Here is a 17157-nt window from a genome sequence, read left to right as displayed (position 1 = left end):
AAACGGAGTATGGGATGACCACAAAACTAAACAAAATACAGTAACCTCTATTCTCCTATAAAAGGATGAGCCACTGTAAATGGCGAGTTATCTTGAACGCAACACACATTCGACGAAGGAGTTGCCCTCTCTCAACAGCATCACATTTATGATCACCTCAGACAAGAAAGATTTTGGAGATCGATGTAAAAGCTGCTTCATGCAATATTAATTTGATGCAAAATGCAACCCTTCTGAACAGTTTAGAATAACTTTATAATGCGGGAATTGCTCTGAGCTTTAATTATCAACGGATGGACCTGGTGCCTGTCGGCTGAGACATCATTTACGAGCGGCGGTGAGACAGACGAGGCGGGACCGGGATGGTGGAGCGGTCGGACCGAGCCCCTCTGCTGGACTGGGAGGAGATTCCGTCCGCGGAGAAGCCCGGAGGAACAGTACCGGTGGCAGCACAGGTCAAGGACCGACTGGCGAGCCCCTCCAACAACCGTACCTCACCAGGATGCTCGGCGCAGGGGTGGAGCAGCGGACCAGGGGGTTCCACTTCCAGCAGGTCTGTCCCCGACGGCTGCAGCGCCCCACCCGCGACCTCCAGCACGTCGGCGGGCAAGGATGAAGCCCTGCATGCCGACAACGAGGAGCATCTCTCGGATTCAGGATCGACAGAGGAGTCGTTGGATGACAGGATGGTGAAATGGGAGGAAAAGGACCAGATCGTGTCGGTCTTTGTGGTTGCGTTCAATACCAGATCAGGTGGGACATAACATATGCAACATGGAATTGTAAACACTATATAAGACACAATAAATGGAAATGATCTTTGTAGACAGTTGAAGGGAAAGCAGATGCCTCGCTCGAGTCGTCAAGCAATCCACAGTCTGACGCCCAAAATGCAGAGACCAAGTCTGCAGAACGTTCTCCTACAGGTGTGGCTTTTTCTGACCTGGCCATAAGTTAAGAGACATGAATAAAAGCCCTCTGTAGCCTAAATACAGAACAGACATGTCAGGATGAGAGATGGGATGGAAATCAGTCAGCTGGTCCTTTATGGAGAGCAGGCCTATACATTTGTAATGAGGGGCATGTTGAAGACAGGGCGAGCCCCTGTGAAATAGTATCCAACAAGGTTATATCGCCTCGAGGGCTGATCAATTTAAGAATCATAAGATGTAATGTTTCTAAAGGATTTTTTTTTAAACTCACAGAAGAGATTCCCTACAGGGTGGAGCTGGGTGTTTTATGATTTTGCAGCATGTCAGGTTGATCTGCAGAAAAGGGTGAGGCTATAACAGGTTTTAATGCTTTTTTAGATTTGCTCTGTGAAATGGTTACTGAAATTAATACTTCACCACGACCACATGCCACACAGTGCAAAACCTTCCAGGTGGAGTATCTGGATTACATTTTCGTCTGTACAGTAGTATTATAATACCACTGTTACACTCCACTAATGATGCCACATTTTACCTTAGCACCAGATCAAGGATTCACAGGGTAACACATGATAGGATAAAACAGGATACCCTTTTCATCAGGATGTGAACAGAACAGAAGGTGAATCTAGATATGAAGTAATATTATATATAATACACCACTGCTCTGTCTACTAATATAACTCTGTCGTCGTGCACCTGGAGCAGAAAACATACCCTTTTAAGCAGTATGTTGTTATTTGTGTTAATATTTGCAGGATATTACAACCACGATGAATTGGTGTGTAACATATTGCACATAGTTCAAGTGTTTTATGCACTCACAGCCAAATATGTTGTATACAAATTCAAAACGAACTCACTGTTTGGCAAGTCACTAGAAATTGCCAAATTTCTACACAGAGATTAAAAACTCAATTTCAATTGAGATTATTTTTCTGGCAGAAAAAGTTTAGTATATCTCCATTTTCAAAGGTTTTTAGTGAGTAGGCTATTTATTAGACCTTTTTTTATTAAAGAGTGCAGCATAAAAGTGACAGGAAATGAAGAAAGGAAGAAGCGGTAGAGACATGCAACACTGTCATAAAGACACAGAGATGTTTCCTATTTTCAAGCAAACAAATGAGATCTAAAGATTTCCTCAAACACTTCTGAGTCTGTTCTGTACTAGAGCACCAAGAAGATCAAGTACTTCCCCTATTAATAAAGCTGCATAGGGGTGACAATCAGAGACAATATTATAATTTGATGATCATTTCTAAAATAATTGAATCAAGAGCCACATGACAGAGCAACAGCATTCTGAGTTTGTTCTTTTTTTCACAAATGGGATAAAAAGCAAGTATTAAAAACCCCTATGTCTCTAGGGGCCTTTTATAATGCACTTTCTGCACAGGAAATAGCTTTGTGAGACCCTGCATGATACTTAAAGCTAAACACATAAAGTCAATAACAGCTGTCAGAGTGGTAATAGATCATCTTTGGTGTTCCGCCGCAGGTGGGTGATACAGACCTGAAGACTCGATCTGACAACTGTACTTATATTCCTGCTGGAACTCCACTGACGGAGCTAATGTGTACTAATGATTAGATTGAAAAACCTCACTGGCTGAGTCACCTTCTCCGTATCACACCATATTTGCTCAGCTGCCACTCGAGCATCAGCCCTCACATAATGAATTCTAAGGAATCCAGACGAGCTGTTACTGCTGTTTCGTGAGCAAGAGAAGAAATGGTGATAATTTATTAACAGTCTGGCCTTGTGTCAGTGCTCTGTGTGTGTGCTTTAACGTTATCTCTCTGTTGCCGGGGCGGGATAGGAAACATGCTGGAGTGGTGTCTGCCCAAAGACATGGACCTGGAGGGAGTGGAGTTCAAAGCTATCGCCAGCGGCTCCCACAGGGTCACCACAGACTTCATGTAAGCATGTGCACAACACAGGACACAAACAAAGCTCGTTTTCATATTAGGATGCGGCCCCATGCCTCCTCCCTGGCAGGACAGAACCACACAAAGTGTTGCCTGGCAAAAAGAAAAAAATGCCCAGCCATCTGGCATTGCCTTTGCTTTTCATGACTCATGGATTCATCTCTCTCTCCCCCCTTCGTCCATCCACAGATACTTCCGGAAGGGCTCTTACTTTGGGCTCGCCTGCTTTGCCAACATGCCGGTGGAGAGCGTGGAGGAGCGGGGCGCGAGGATGAAGTCGGTAGGGATCCTGTCGCCTTCCTACACCCTGCTCTACCGCTACATGAGCTTTCTGGAGCATCAGGTCAGGTAAGAGGACCTTGTTTGTTGAAATACCTAAGATATTCCTTCAACAAAAACAACTACAGCTCCAAATATAAATTGATTAGTGGTCAAGCATCACATTAATGGCCTATTGCCTATAACTATTTTCAAAATCAAGGCCATTTTTTAAGAAAAAAAGTAAAACATCTCTGATTTGAGTTAAAGGGTTAACTTATTATGCTTTTTGGGGGTTGTATTGTTTTATATTGTTTTTTTTGCATGTAAATGGTCTGCAAAAGCAAAAATCCACAAGCTCACTCCAAAGTGATTATTTCTCCCACACACAAATGTTTTGAAAAATATCCTTTAATTGATTCAACCCTTCACGCTCAGAGCACTGTATGTCCCATGATACTACTACCAGCACTTAGCTGTTTAATGTATGTCAATATTAGTCCTAAGGTTAGTTCCCATATGGCCACAAGAGGCTGCTAGTCAGACTCTTCTTAGCATAGTTCCTCTTTTCTCTTGTCTCAAATAGATCACTCACACTTTTTTCTCTTCACATATATCAAAATCACACTTCTTTAACCCCATTCCTAACTTTGTTGGGGTTGAACGCCACATGAACTTCGTTGTTAATCCCAAGATCTGTCACACTTTCTCTTTGAACACAGTTCTCTTTATATCCCTCTTTCTCTCCGCCTCAGTTCCCACACTCCTGGCCTCCAGTCATGCAGCGGTCATGCTCTTTACTCATCATTCACTGCATTGCTTGCTCCAGATTCCCCATCTGCTGACTGCCATGCCACATTAGATCAACGGCTCACTGTTGGTCGTTAAGTGTTCAACACATCAAGGAATGTGTGGATACTTTCCCTTTTTTTCCTCACTCCTTTTTCATTTCTGATCTTTCTTCCCCTGGCCCTTGCAGCTAGTGGAACTGATTAGCTTTATATAGAAATGCTAATGATGCTAACTTGATAATGTTAGCCTATAAATATGTATGTAACTCTCGGTACAGTTTGTGACACATGAAAGCACGCTGTTTGTAAATCTTATATAAGAACTTATACTTTGATTAGATGGTAGATTCCCCCTTTAAGGGTGATCTCATTTGTTGCTCAATACATTTGTATGCAGCGGAAGTCTGCAGTAGTATTGATTAGCAATTTATTTAAGTAATTTATCAAGCAACCATTTGCTCTCAAGTCTCTCAAAGGTGAGAATTTGCTGCTATTGCCTTGTTTTCTATCATTTAAATTGGATATATGTGGAGTATTGGACTGTTTTTCAGACAAAACATTGAACTTTGATTTGAAGCTTTAGATTAATCCAGTTGTAATGTCCCTGAATGTCACTTTTTGCCAGGCTCCAGCTTCAGACCCCAGGCCACTACTCTCCTCTTGAGGCCTTCTATGAGGACAAGAGAGCAATACTGCCCCCCAGTGGTGATGGTGTTGTTAGTGCATGTCCAGCCAACGTCTGGGGGGCTGCAATCAACCACAGCATGCACCCTGAGATGAAGGTAAGGACATTTCCTCTTGTTTTTATGTATACACCGTATGACTCAGTAACCTTGGTGTCTGTTTGAATACCTGTGGAGCAGATCACCCACCCTGCAGGCTGCATGTCCCAGTTCATCCGCTTCTTTGGGGAGCAGATCATGGTGCTGTGGAAACTGGCTCTCCTCCGCAGGCGCATCCTCATCTTCTCCCCTCCACCTGTGGGCGTGGTCTGCTACAGAGGTGAGAACGGAGTTATCGAAGTGGACATTTGAATAAATAGTTTTATGAGTTCTGTTTTTTTACCTAGTCAGATAAGAACATTGATACTCTAGTGTCTGTGTATTCACTGCAAAGCTGGAGCTAGCAGCTGTTTAGCTTAGCACAAATGCTAGAAACTGCAAGCCTATCTCTGTCTAAGGAAAAATAAATGCACCTACCAGCTCCTCTAATGCTTTGCAAAAAAGGTCAAAACTTGTAAATGTTATTGCTGAATTGTAATGGTTATGCTAGGCTAAGCAAACAGTCTCTTTTATTCTTACTGTTGGCAAGATAACAAAGTCAAATAAAAGCATGATTCTCTATTTGTTATATATTTGTATTTAATTGTAACACATTTTCTTATAAGCTGTCTTTTACTCATCTTCTTTTTGACACTGTCATGTCACATCAGCGCACACTCAGTTTTTCTCACGCTGCATCAGTGTCGACAATACACACGTCACACACACTCGCATCCTGTGTCGCTGTCTTTCTCTCCCAAACGTGTTGATACTTTTTCAAATGTCATCCCCCACCCACCCTTGTCTCTCTCAGTGTACTGCTGCTGTTGCCTGGCAAACATCTCCATCCCCGGGATCGGCATGGCTGTGCCTGAGTTCCGGCCCTTCTTCTACGTTAACGTGGCCGATATCAGCGCCCTGGAGAACGAGCTCTCCTACGTAGCGTGTAAGTAGATGCTCGAAAAAGGACAGGGTGTTTTTTAGCAGGTACAATTAGTATTTCCCTCTCAAATCTTCTGTGTGGTTGCATTTTAAGGTACTACTGAGAAGATCTTTGAGGAGAAGAAGGATCTGTATGACGTCTATGTAGACAATCAGAATGTAAAGACCTACAGGGATGGTTTGAAGCCTCTGCTCCGCCTCAGCACCGCAGACAGGGAGAAATATCGCAAACTCACTGAACAGAGGTAGGTGACACTGCTAACATCATCAATTATAACCATTCAACAACCAGTACACCGTCCTGCTGCCCTAAATACAAAATGGGTATTAATCTACACCTGCAAATAGGCCCCAACACACTAAGCTAAGATGGTGAGCATAGTAACTAGCAATAAAACATTGGCATTCAGCTCAAAGCACCACTGTTGTTAGGTACAGGCTCACACAGCTGCCAGCACAATGTGTACCACATTAAAATATGTCAGTATAATCACAAATAGTACACTCTCCCCTGCAGGTTTTTAGAGGAAAAGCTAGGAATAAAGTGTGTGTCTGTGTGTGTGCGCAGGCAGATGTTGCTGTACTCCCAGGAGGAGAATGGAGACTGTGTGTCCAGTGAAGAGGATCTATTTATTCTGTAAGTACAACATGATTTATTTATCCAGCCATTGGAGCAGTAAGCACTGTAACACAGAGCAGACACACATTGATGTTTAAGTCATATGACAGTAAGCTTAAATGTCTTCAATTGAAATTCTAAGTTCGCTTTTGTATATATATATTAAAAAAACATTATACCTTTTTTGGTGGAGCCGGGCTTAAGAGCAATATAATAGTACTCATCCTTCCTTCTAAATCTCTGTTTATCCAGGTTTTTCCTGGAGCAGAACAACAGGATTTTCCAGACCCTCAGCGAGGTGGCAGCGAGCCCCGATCCCACGCTGACCCATGAGAGTGTGAGGGCCATGGGTCTGGATCCCCATGGAGACAGGCTCTTTCTGCTCCACCTGCTGGAGATCTACGGCTACGACACCCTGCTGGTGTCCGAGCAGCTGTGCTGCAGTTGAGAGATTGTGGACGGCTGGCTTTACGCCTTTCATCACTGCTGGTTTAAAAAAGGAGGTAGATTTGCCTCGAGAGAATGTTGAGTGCTGCACTACTGGCTTCTTGGAGTCTTACAGATTGTTCCTTTGTTGTCGTATATCCCCCTGTGCTTATTTTGTTCACCCTGGTTCTGCTCCCTCACAGCCTTATGGCAGGAGCAACAATAAGTAAACTCATTTATTATAACAAGAAATGTGGTCAGTTCTCTTTGATAGAGCATCATGCAGATGGATTACTCCCCCTTGGCTGATTAAAAGTGATTCTCTGGATTGGATACAGCTGCAGTATTTCAACACTGATGTGTGTTTGAATGCTATGGATGGCAAAACCCAAAAGGAGATCAATAAAAGACTAAAGTGGCCTGGACTGCACTCAACATCAAGTAGAAAGAGAAAGCAAGAGACGTCCCTCAAGATGTCCTCCTGTGATTTGGAGAATTTCTGTGGACAAAATTGAGGAATGATGTACAAAGGTGAAGACGAGCGGTAGCCGTCCTGTAAATAATCCAGTTTTGTTTCCCCTTTATGTATAGTGTGTCAGATTATGTGTGATATGGGTCTGCCTCTCTGCCAATGTTGCTTTCCTTGTATCAAGTGCTGGATTTAAACATCTCATTTTTTTAAGCCTCCATGTTGAAATCAGGGCGTCCTTTCCTGAAACGTATGTCACTACAAGCAGGTCAAACAACTTTTGTCTTTAAGAGCCATGTCTGTAAGCACAGTGGTTTCACTTGACCATAACCAGCTTGCCATTTAACCTTAAGACAAATCGTTTTTGCCCCGAGCTAAGACCAAATCAGATTTTCTAATGATGTCCAAAAGGTAAGGTTGATTGTGTCCACAGAGGTGATTTGAAATCTTATTTGCACCGACGCTATTCAAATACGTCTAGTTGTGTTTTTCAGCTCGAGAATCAGGTTATTGACAGCCCTTCAAGGGGTGAGTTGAAAACGTAAAATGATTCAGAGGCCCTGAGATAATTTCTTCAATAACTACTGTCTGCAGATAAGATTATAGAAAATAAATGTAAACACAATACTATAACATTTCACATTTTGAAGCACACTTAGCATATGCTGTTGACATGGTCAACAGAGAGGAAGTTATCTTATGTTGTGGATTGCTGTGAAAACAAGGTGCTTGGCTGTTTATCAGTCAAGTAGTGAGAACCTTAAAGCTGCATTAATCAAAAGGACAATGGAGGAAATTTAAATAATGAATACACAGCTCCGACATGATGTCTGGCTTAGGGTTTTCAATGGCTAATGTATAAGCAATAATCACACATTAGCATTCACGTGAAGTCCCATTTCTTTTAGCTCTACTTTGGGCTTCACCAACTTCTGAGAAAATCAGCTTTTAACTGCAAGTTGTTCCACTGTGCTTACTAGCTAGCTCTAGATGCTAACTTTGTCTCCTGTTGAGCGCTATATAGGTAGAATAGAATAGCTTTATAGGACAGTTTTGCTGAAAACAAGAGTCTGTTGATAGTGGAAACATAAAACATGTTCAATAAAACTATTACTAGTTAAACTTCATAAAGCTTCAGGGATTAGCTAGCTTGCATTCCTAGCAAGTTTGTGAGCTACATCACATGTACTTATTTGGGTCTCTGTTGTAATAAATCCTGATTAATGCAGCTTCAAGCAGTTTTTCCCTTTGAAGGGATACACGATATCAGCTTGCATGACTCCATTGATCAGGTATCGTTTTGAAATGTGATGGAACAGCAATGTTCTCATAAATTAATTTTTGGGGAGAATATCCTAATCAGCATGACGTTAATGCAACGTGAAAACACATGCGTCGAGATAAAATTCTATTGACATGACAATTATAGTGTTAACTTGTAACACTACAATTGACTTTTTTGTCATGTCAATAGAATTTGAAAGGAATGTTTCTTCTTTCTGATTGAAAAGTATCTCAGACACATCTGTACAAACAAATTATAATTAGTATTCTGGCATTTTATGTTTTACAGTGATCATTTTTTTTAAACATTTAATTTTAGAATGTATTTAGCAGTGAATTGTTTCGAGTATAAATATGAAATTGCTGTAACATTATCTGTGAAGAAATGGAATCAGTTGAATGTGTTTTATAAGGCAATTATGATCTCACAGAGCCTCTGTGTATCACTGATGCAATTATGTAAGAGAACAACCTGTAGAATATTATCACGCCACATCGCATGGCCCCTTAGATCACGTGTACAGAGTTGAAGCAGCCATCTTTGTAGTTGAAAGGATTGTCCGACTCATGTTAAAACTCCTTCACTTTATTTTACTGTAAACCATTTCATAAATAAAGTGCAATGACACTTATAAGGAAAACACAGTCTGGATATTATTATTAACACAATTTACATTGCTTACATTTCACTTTCATTTAATAAAATCTTCATTTCAAAGCCATCGTCTTTAACATCAATGGACTGTTGTTCTGTGCCCATGGACATGAGTACCTTCAAAGTCCCTGTACTCAAGCGTTCAGGAGTTGTCAATGTCTTCAATGATGAACAAATCCTTGGAGGGATACACACTTACATCACTGACACATCTTCTGAGGTTGCACTGCCCCCTCGTCACAGCAGCTCTCAGAACAGCCAGCCAGCGGCCTTTGAGGTCCAAGCCAGAGCAGGAGAACATGTAGGTGGTGTTGGATTGTCTTAAACAGAAACAAGGCCGACCCTGGAGATCCTGAGGGGAACCGTCCACACTGCAGCCCAGCAGAAGGATACTGGAGAGGGGCTTCAACTCCTGGAGACATGAAAGGGTGAAGGAAAGGATTAAAAAAATAAGTTGGTGGATGGCAAGCTGTCTAATCGAGAACATGCAATAAATATGACTTTTTGTACATGATGGCAAACAGAAAATGTTGTTGTGTAGATAGCAAGTTTCAAGATCGGATATTATATTGGTCCTTTTGACCATAATACAGTGTTTTCTGATATTACCTAGCCTGCCACATTACACTTTCCATTTCATTCAAATCTGGGTCTTGCAAATGATGTAAGACAATATCATATGCCCATTTGAGAAAATGAGTTACAATGATAACCAACCAAAACCATCCAAAATGATAATATAATGGAGACAACCTAAATAAATGAATGGGCATGAGAAGCAGGTCATTGTGGGTCATCGTTTAGGCTGAAGAAAGAAAATCCCTATTAGGTTTGATTTACAAAAGAAGAAGTAGTGTCAGTGTTCCAACCTTTAGCTGTATGAACACCAAGACCGACCGTTTATGCAGTTGATTGCACAACAGCTCTTTGCAATTTCAGCAGTATTTCCCTTTTTCCATGTGGGTGCATGGTCTGTTGTGTGGTCGAAGAGGAACGACTGTGGTGACATTTGTGTGTATGACAACCTCAATTGCACATCCTATAGAGACAGTCCCACTCCTGAACAGAGACAATGCAAACTATATAACTAAGTCACCAAATAGCATGTTTTCTGAAAAACAAAAGCATATATTCTCCATATGAAATAACCACATGGTAAAGCCTATTTTTGTATGGTGAATTAATAAAAGGACTTTTGTGTTTTCTCATTTAATTAGAGACTTAGGGCAAACAGTTTTCAGAGAAATTAGAGAATACATTTGAGGATTACTGTATGGCATACAGTAACCCAGTCTGGCTCGGAATAAGAAAATAAGAGGAATAGCTTCTTCCATAATAAACTCAACGATCAAACCGTATTTCACATTGTTAGAGACCCCTACCTGTAGAGCAGGGTACAGGTGGAGGACTGGGGGTTCAGTGCGGGTGATAACAGACCACACTTGTTGACAGGTCTTAGGGTTGTCACCATACAGCAGGAAGCCACTCATTTCAAAGTCACTGGACACTGTGGATGTCTGGGAACACACATAGAAGAAAACACAATGCTGTTAAAGCCTAACATCCATTTAATGTTGAATGTAACCTTGAAAAGAACAAGGCTAACCTCCAGTGTCCTCCTCTTCTTCCCCTCCATACTGTCCCCTCTCTGAGCGATCAGGACAAAGTAGCAGGCTTTACACACTTTGTTCAGCTTGTTGCCATCGTACTCCAAAGGCACTTTGTTGTCTGAACACTTCCAGCACACCACCTGGGGAGCAGAAACACCATCACTATCTTATCCTAAATTAAGCATTTGTTGAGTAGATAATTACCAAGACTTTGAAAAAAACAAACAAGAAACCATTTCAAGGTTTTACTGATCAGTGTATACATGTCCCCTGTGATGTGTTCATGTACCCTGTGTAAATGACACCTGCTATTCACTCACACATCCACAGGCTCTGCAGTGATGTCTTCTCCTGGTGAGTGCGTTGAAAGGTTCCTGGCATTTCATACACAAGGTCACTTCGTTGTCCCTGATCCAGCGAGGGGCGCGTCGGCCAAGTTCCTCCATCTGTAAATCAAACAGATAAGATGGGAGTGAAATGTTCTACTTTTTCAAAACAACCCCCTCCTGAAATAATCAATCTTACTGGATCTTCTTCCTTTGTCTCCTTAGAAGCCAATTTGAAGGTTTCATTTTTCTTCTGAAACATGTCAATGGCCTCCTGAATCACCTGGAAATAAAAACTTGTTAAAATAAAATAAAACAATCTATGTGATAAAAATACTATATAAAAAAAAACATCTACCTTTATCCATTCATCTCGGTCTTGTTCAGAGCTTGACAAAAACATAAAAAACCATGAGCTACACATTTAATGCAATGTTAATGGACTGACGTTCTATAATACAGGATTATCTGTTCACTGTTGATGTTTCTAATAATAATAATTTCACACACATGGCCTGCAGCTCAAGGATCCTCTCTTTCCCAGAGACCTGGAAGGTGTACAGGTGGTCTTCGTTGGTGGTCTGCTGCACCTGCATGCCATCCACTCCGATCCTGCAGCGGACCGTAAACCTCTGCCCAACCAGGCTGAATTTAGGATGGCAGCACAGCAGGAAGTTGTTAAACTGTGAAGAAGAAGAAGTTATACACCTTAATACAATCTATAATGTACACTTTAGGGCACTCTTAGAGTAGTTTAGAAAAAGTAATCTTGGGTTTTATTCTTTGCCAGAAAGGTAAAAGAAAAAAAGGATTTTTTTTTACAGTTTATGGATCATTTTCTGTGTCAATGTGTAGTGTGTCTGTTTCTAACCAGGAAGAGGTGCCTCTCCATGGCCGAGGTGTTCCTGGCAGCAAGCTTGAGCATACGGCCTTCCCTGAGGAACTCGTTGGTGGGGTTAACCACCTCCTCGTCTCCAACCATCTCATAGATCTCCAGCAGCCGCTTCAGGCTCTCCTACAGGTAAAGAAAGAGAAACAGATCTGTATGGACACAACCCTAGTTGTTAATGGACATTTTTGTCAGTAAAAAAGTATGTCTTGGCTTATTCAAATTACACTTTCAATATGAGCAAAATCCCTGGAGGTACTTGAAAGATTTCAAATTCACAAGAAAAAAAGGCCATAATGTCAGAGTCACTTTTGATGATATATTACCATACATGTGCTGGTTGTCAGTGATGAAATCTTACTTAACACAATAGTAAATGATATGACTTACAGCTTTGTGGATGGCACTGTTTGAGTGGGTGGCTGCCATGGAAATAGTCTCCAAGGCCTCTGCAGAAACACAAAGAAAGAGGTTTATTCTGATCATGAGGGAAAAGACGTACAAATAAATCTAACACACTCACAGCAGGGATGTGGTACAATAACCAAATTGAGATAGTAAAAATACTACAGTGTGCATACTGTGAGCAGGACCATAATCTGGGCTATCCTTGGGCAGCTTCTTGAGGTAATCCTTGAGCAGCATCTCATAACGTGGGACCCTCTGGACCGGTTCCAACATGTGGTGCTGCAGGGTCAGGCTGCCACACTCTTCCTGACTCTAAAAACATGACAAAACACACGTGACATCCTATTAAGACCTAAATAATTTGTTGTAAGTGAGTACCAATGCATATCCTGCTGGAAGCGCCTTGCCTGTATCTCCTGGACGATGTTTCTGAAGGCAGAGGAACGTTCAGTCCAGGTCCTCACCAGCTCCATGGCCTGGTCAAAGTTCCTGACGTAGTTGGCGTACATCCTCAGGAAGGGTGCGTGTTTCAGCAGAACGGTACCGAGGCCTGGGCTCTCACACCTACAGGTTTAGAGTAAGCAATAACATTGAGGGGTTATGTGCTGCCTTTTTATGTATAGTTATCCAATTTAAGCGAAAAATGTTCTGACCCACAACCTAATATTCTTCTTAGGAGTTGTGATTCTGTTTGAACAAGAATCCTTTCTTAGTTTGTAAAGGGACTAATTTCCTGTTTTCCAACTAAGGACTAGTAGACGCAATGACTTGACCTCTCACCAGTGGCTGATGCAGCTCTCCAGGTCAGGCAGCAGGAACTGGCTGTGGAAGGAGAAGATGGAGGAAATGTTGGAGAAGATGTTTCTGATCGCGTCAAGAGGAAAGGAGCCTCGGCCTGCCTCTTCTGTGAGCCGCGAGCAGAACACCTGTGACGGGAGTTATAGAGGTGTGAGACACTCAAATGGGAATGTGAATACACTGCCATGTTTAACCTTAGTCTCAGATTCCACAAAAGTGTCTTTTATTTGAAAATGTTGGCACTCACCTGGTCTAGCAGGTGGAGACGAGCCACGTAGGCCCTCTCTGTCTGCAGCAGCTCTTTGGCTATATTGTACAACTTCTGCTTGGTGTTCTCTTCATTTTCAGGCTCTCCTCCTCTCTCCTTCCTCATTTCATCACACAGTTCATCTTTACACTCATTGTGCATCCGGCCATCTTCTGTCGCTGCTTCACTCCACTGGCCAGAAGACTTGGAGCCATATCCTCCGGGTATCTTGCCTTCTGCCATTTTGTCATTGAAACCGTTCCCATTTACTAATGTGCCATCTCTTCCCTGCACGCTGCCATTCATTTGTCCTGGGGAGTGGTCTCTGCCGATGCTGGGTAGATGGGATTCACTCGAGGCGTGTCTGAGTCCGTGGTTAACCGGGGATTTGATGGTGATGACTGGCCCTTTGCAGTTTGGGGATTGCAGCGATTTCAGGGGTGAGCGGTCATCTTTTTCAGTTAGAATCCTGCAGAAATTGACAGGAAATTGAAGTGACATTCAGAAATGATTGGCTATATAAATTAAATAATGTATAAAGTCAATCAAGGTGCAGAAATGTATCAAATGAAAACAAATCCTACCCGCTCTCATCCATGTAAACAATCAAGTCAGGCATGCTGAGGGATTTCTTCTCTTTTCCTTCCTTCTTGCAGCTAGGGATTCTGCGCAGCCATGATTTAGAGTTCTTGGCGGGTCTAGAGCTCCCCATTCTCCCCTGCACAGGGCTGGGGGTCCGTAGTAATCCTGAAAGTGAGCTGAGGTTCCTTGGCGACAATTTAGCAGGACTGTGCCCACCTTCCCTGGATGGGCTACAGCTGTGAAGGCCTCTTTTGCCTGGACTTGGAGATCCTAAAAGTGGACTGCCTCTAAGAGAACCAGGAGAGAGTCTGGCGGGGCTGATATGTGCTCCAGACACATTTAAAAAACTGTTCCCCCCTCCTCTTATTGGACTAGGGGAGCCTAGACAGTTCTGTGCCGGGCTGACGCAGCCCACTCCTCTGTTAGGACTCTGCTCTTGTCGAGGTTGTAGCTTTGCAGTGGGGCTGCAGGCTAAAGCCGGCCCTTCCCTCTGAGGACTCTGGAGGTGAGCTGGTTTAGGAGGCACTGCAAAGAGAAAAACAGCCACAAACAATCAGTGAAAGCCGTAATCTCAAAGAATAAGGATGGATTTATTAGCAGGGGGTAAATCTTTTGGTATCTCAACTTTATTTTATTTCCAGAGGCTCATGATTCCGTTCAAAATCATATAAAAAACAACTTCCGAACATAGTAGTGCTTATTTAGGGATTTATTACAGCCGCCTGTGCCCTAATAAAGGCAGTGTGCTAAGTTATGGCATAAAAGCAGAGCAAAGTGTGTATACGTTTATGGAGTTTTAATACCTAAAAAAGGTATATGGAATGATTGCAGTAATGTTACACAACGTTTTCCAATATTTCTCCATTTTCAACTTTATGAAAATCAAGTAATACAAATAAATATGCTGCCCGTTTCAATACGTTTGGTAAGCTTAGGCTAGCTGCCTAATTACTTGACAACATTTCAGAACCATTTTCTTAGTTCTTCCTAAGAAAAAACGTTTTATACAATTACTTTTCGGAAGTTTGATCCCCTCTTTGATACCTCGTGGTTTTAAAGGCGATCCTTTAGCTGGGCTTCTTTCGTTGACTTTCTCTAACCCAGGCTTAGAGTTTGGTTCTGATCCACTGCTCACTAGTAAGAAAAAAAAAAAGTATATATATATATATATATATATATATATATATATACACACATATTTTTTTTAGATATATATATATCCTGCATGCTAAATCTTTCAAAAAAATACTCAATTAGGGACTTAATTAGATAAATCATATACGAGTCCAGTGAGTACATAATGTTCAAGGTAGGGTTTACTTTCTGTCCAGAATCAAGGATGCATCATAGTATTCACCGATGTTGCATTACCCTTAGACTGACATCCTTACTAGTATACACACACCCATTTGTTACTTTCAAATTGTGTAACCATTTGTTTTCTTACCTGCAGTTTATGTCCAATTGTATGCAAGATATCCATAACTTGAACAACAAAGAAAGACTTGCTGTTCACGCCTGGCTCTGCTGACAGATGTGTTGATCATGTGGAAAATGCAAAAGCCGACTTTCACAAGACTATAATACTTCTGCTTTCTTACTTCTCTCTTTTATTCATGTAGTCTACTTGTGCCAATTGGACACGTTATCGTGAGGATGTCGGTGGCAACTTTTGAAAATACATACTAGTACTATCCCTCCCACAGAATATTGTCATTTTTACACAGCAACTATTTCACTCAATCTGTATCAATTGATAGCCCCTCAGTTGTAATGCAAGAAAAAGCCCGTTTGTCTTTTCATGTTACAAATGTATTAACAGCCATAGCGTTGCCTATGTGTAAGGCTGCTTGTTCCATCGAGCCTCACACAAAGTGGAAGCATTATTTGCATTGTCGGCCCTGTTTCAGGCTGCATCTGACAGTACCATTGGAGCAAACATACTTAATCTAAACAGATAGCTGTGCTTCGATGGGGGAACAGAACAGCTTTGTGTGTGTGTATGTGTGTGAGAAAGGGATTTACAAAAACCAGTCTCAAAGTCCAGGCTGAATCAGGAGAAAGAGATTTCACTGCAGTAATCCAACAAGCTATGAGGCCAAAATTCAAAAACATAAATACAGTGGTATTTCATTCACACGCTGACAAGAACTTAACATAGCAGTGATTGATGTAAGCCAGGCACAGGGAGAGTAAATGCTTTAACTTGCTGCCCTATATAAATCACTCACACAGGGCAGTTTGTGCTTTTACAATCTGGTTGGTGTGAACAAAAGACCCTCGTGACGACATATTGGAAATTAATGAGACAGACATGATAGAGTTTAAAAACAATAACCAGTAATATCCAGTATTTTGTTGCCATAAACTCCAATGAAAACAGCCTATCTTTGGTGACTATAAAACAAACAATAGGGGCAAGTAGCTTAGAATGTAGAAAGGAAGTCACTTTTGAACATGTTTTTTCCACTTGCTTCCCATTAGTGAAAATGTATCTTTTTCTATTGTTTTGGTTAAAGGCCATTTCTCCACCTGCTACCATTGTATATTTAATGTTACTCATTTGACAAAAAAGATCTTGGACAAAAAACGTAATAAGGCAGTTCAAATTATAATAAATTCAGACAATACAGAATGTTTCAGGTGGGGTTTACTTGTTGTCAACCCGAACCAGTACAACAGTTGCAGTTGAATTTGCTATGCAGTAGTGTAGTATTAGAGCCAATATAAGTCTACTCGGGCAATATTCTTGTTTTTGTGTGATTATTATGATCTAAACAGCCAGTTTTAAATGAAAGGCACCTCACCTGTGTTTGAGACTACGCACTCCTCCGCATCTCTGACCTTCCGCCTGACCGCCGCTCTCCTGAACTCCTCCGCGCTGCAGTTCACAATCAGACTGTAACTCTTCTTCAAGTCAAACATTATCACAAAGTAAAAAGCCTCAGGTCTAACTTCTTGTAGCGGGATGAGATAGGGAGACCCCGAGACTCTGTGGTTCTGTATTTCACGTGCTCAATCAATCACCCCCACTGATATCTCTTCAGCGGACAAGCCCCGCCTCTCAGTTAAAGCACTGACCAATCAGCGCACAGTCTTCAGACTGGGGAGAGAATCTGAGATTTTGACAAGATCTCAGGGTTTACTTTACATGATGCTATCACTTGAAACCTGATTGAAATGTAATGATGTAATCCCCCCAGGACAATGCGTCACAGTGGCAGTTTATGT

The 17157-nt window shown here is 41.7% G+C and overlaps 2 protein-coding genes across 5 annotated transcripts; one reads left to right on the top strand and one right to left on the bottom strand.

The window, feature by feature from the left end:
- Positions 1–115: 115 nt before the first annotated feature.
- On the top strand, positions 116–8879 carry LOC117439076 (DENN domain-containing protein 11-like). The gene is made up of 9 exons (XM_034074799.2): positions 116–753; positions 2753–2852; positions 3051–3209; positions 4536–4692; positions 4774–4912; positions 5486–5617; positions 5708–5858; positions 6182–6250; positions 6485–8879. The coding sequence occupies exons 1-9, from the start codon at positions 363–365 to the stop codon at positions 6678–6680; spliced, it is 1494 nt and encodes a 497-aa protein (XP_033930690.1). The 5' UTR covers positions 116–362; the 3' UTR covers positions 6681–8879.
- A 102-nt stretch (positions 8880–8981) lies between these two features.
- On the bottom strand, positions 8982–16961 carry LOC117439075 (FYVE, RhoGEF and PH domain-containing protein 4-like). 4 transcript variants are annotated; one of them, XM_034074795.1, is made up of 16 exons: positions 16734–16961; positions 14941–15060; positions 13929–14451; positions 13345–13813; positions 13080–13225; positions 12707–12863; positions 12473–12611; positions 12282–12340; positions 11874–12017; positions 11513–11685; positions 11361–11391; positions 11202–11285; positions 10997–11122; positions 10673–10816; positions 10449–10583; positions 8982–9478 (listed from the first exon to the last, which is right to left on the bottom strand). In XM_034074795.1, the coding sequence occupies exons 1-16, from the start codon at positions 16849–16851 to the stop codon at positions 9209–9211; spliced, it is 2838 nt and encodes a 945-aa protein (XP_033930686.1). In that variant the 5' UTR covers positions 16852–16961; the 3' UTR covers positions 8982–9208. The 4 variants fall into 4 exon arrangements, with proteins under 4 accessions (XP_033930686.1, XP_033930687.1, XP_033930689.1 ...); XM_034074796.1 differs by having other exon boundaries at positions 14971–15060; XM_034074798.1 differs by lacking the exon at positions 16734–16961 and adding an exon at positions 15374–15458.
- Between the last annotated feature and the right edge of the window lie 196 nt (positions 16962–17157).

This window comes from Pseudochaenichthys georgianus, chromosome 23 (genome assembly GCF_902827115.2).
Source record: "Pseudochaenichthys georgianus chromosome 23, fPseGeo1.2, whole genome shotgun sequence".
NCBI lineage: Eukaryota > Metazoa > Chordata > Actinopteri > Perciformes > Channichthyidae > Pseudochaenichthys > Pseudochaenichthys georgianus.
The sequence above is the reverse complement of the archived record's forward strand: the minus strand, read 5'-3'. Positions and strand labels throughout refer to the sequence as shown.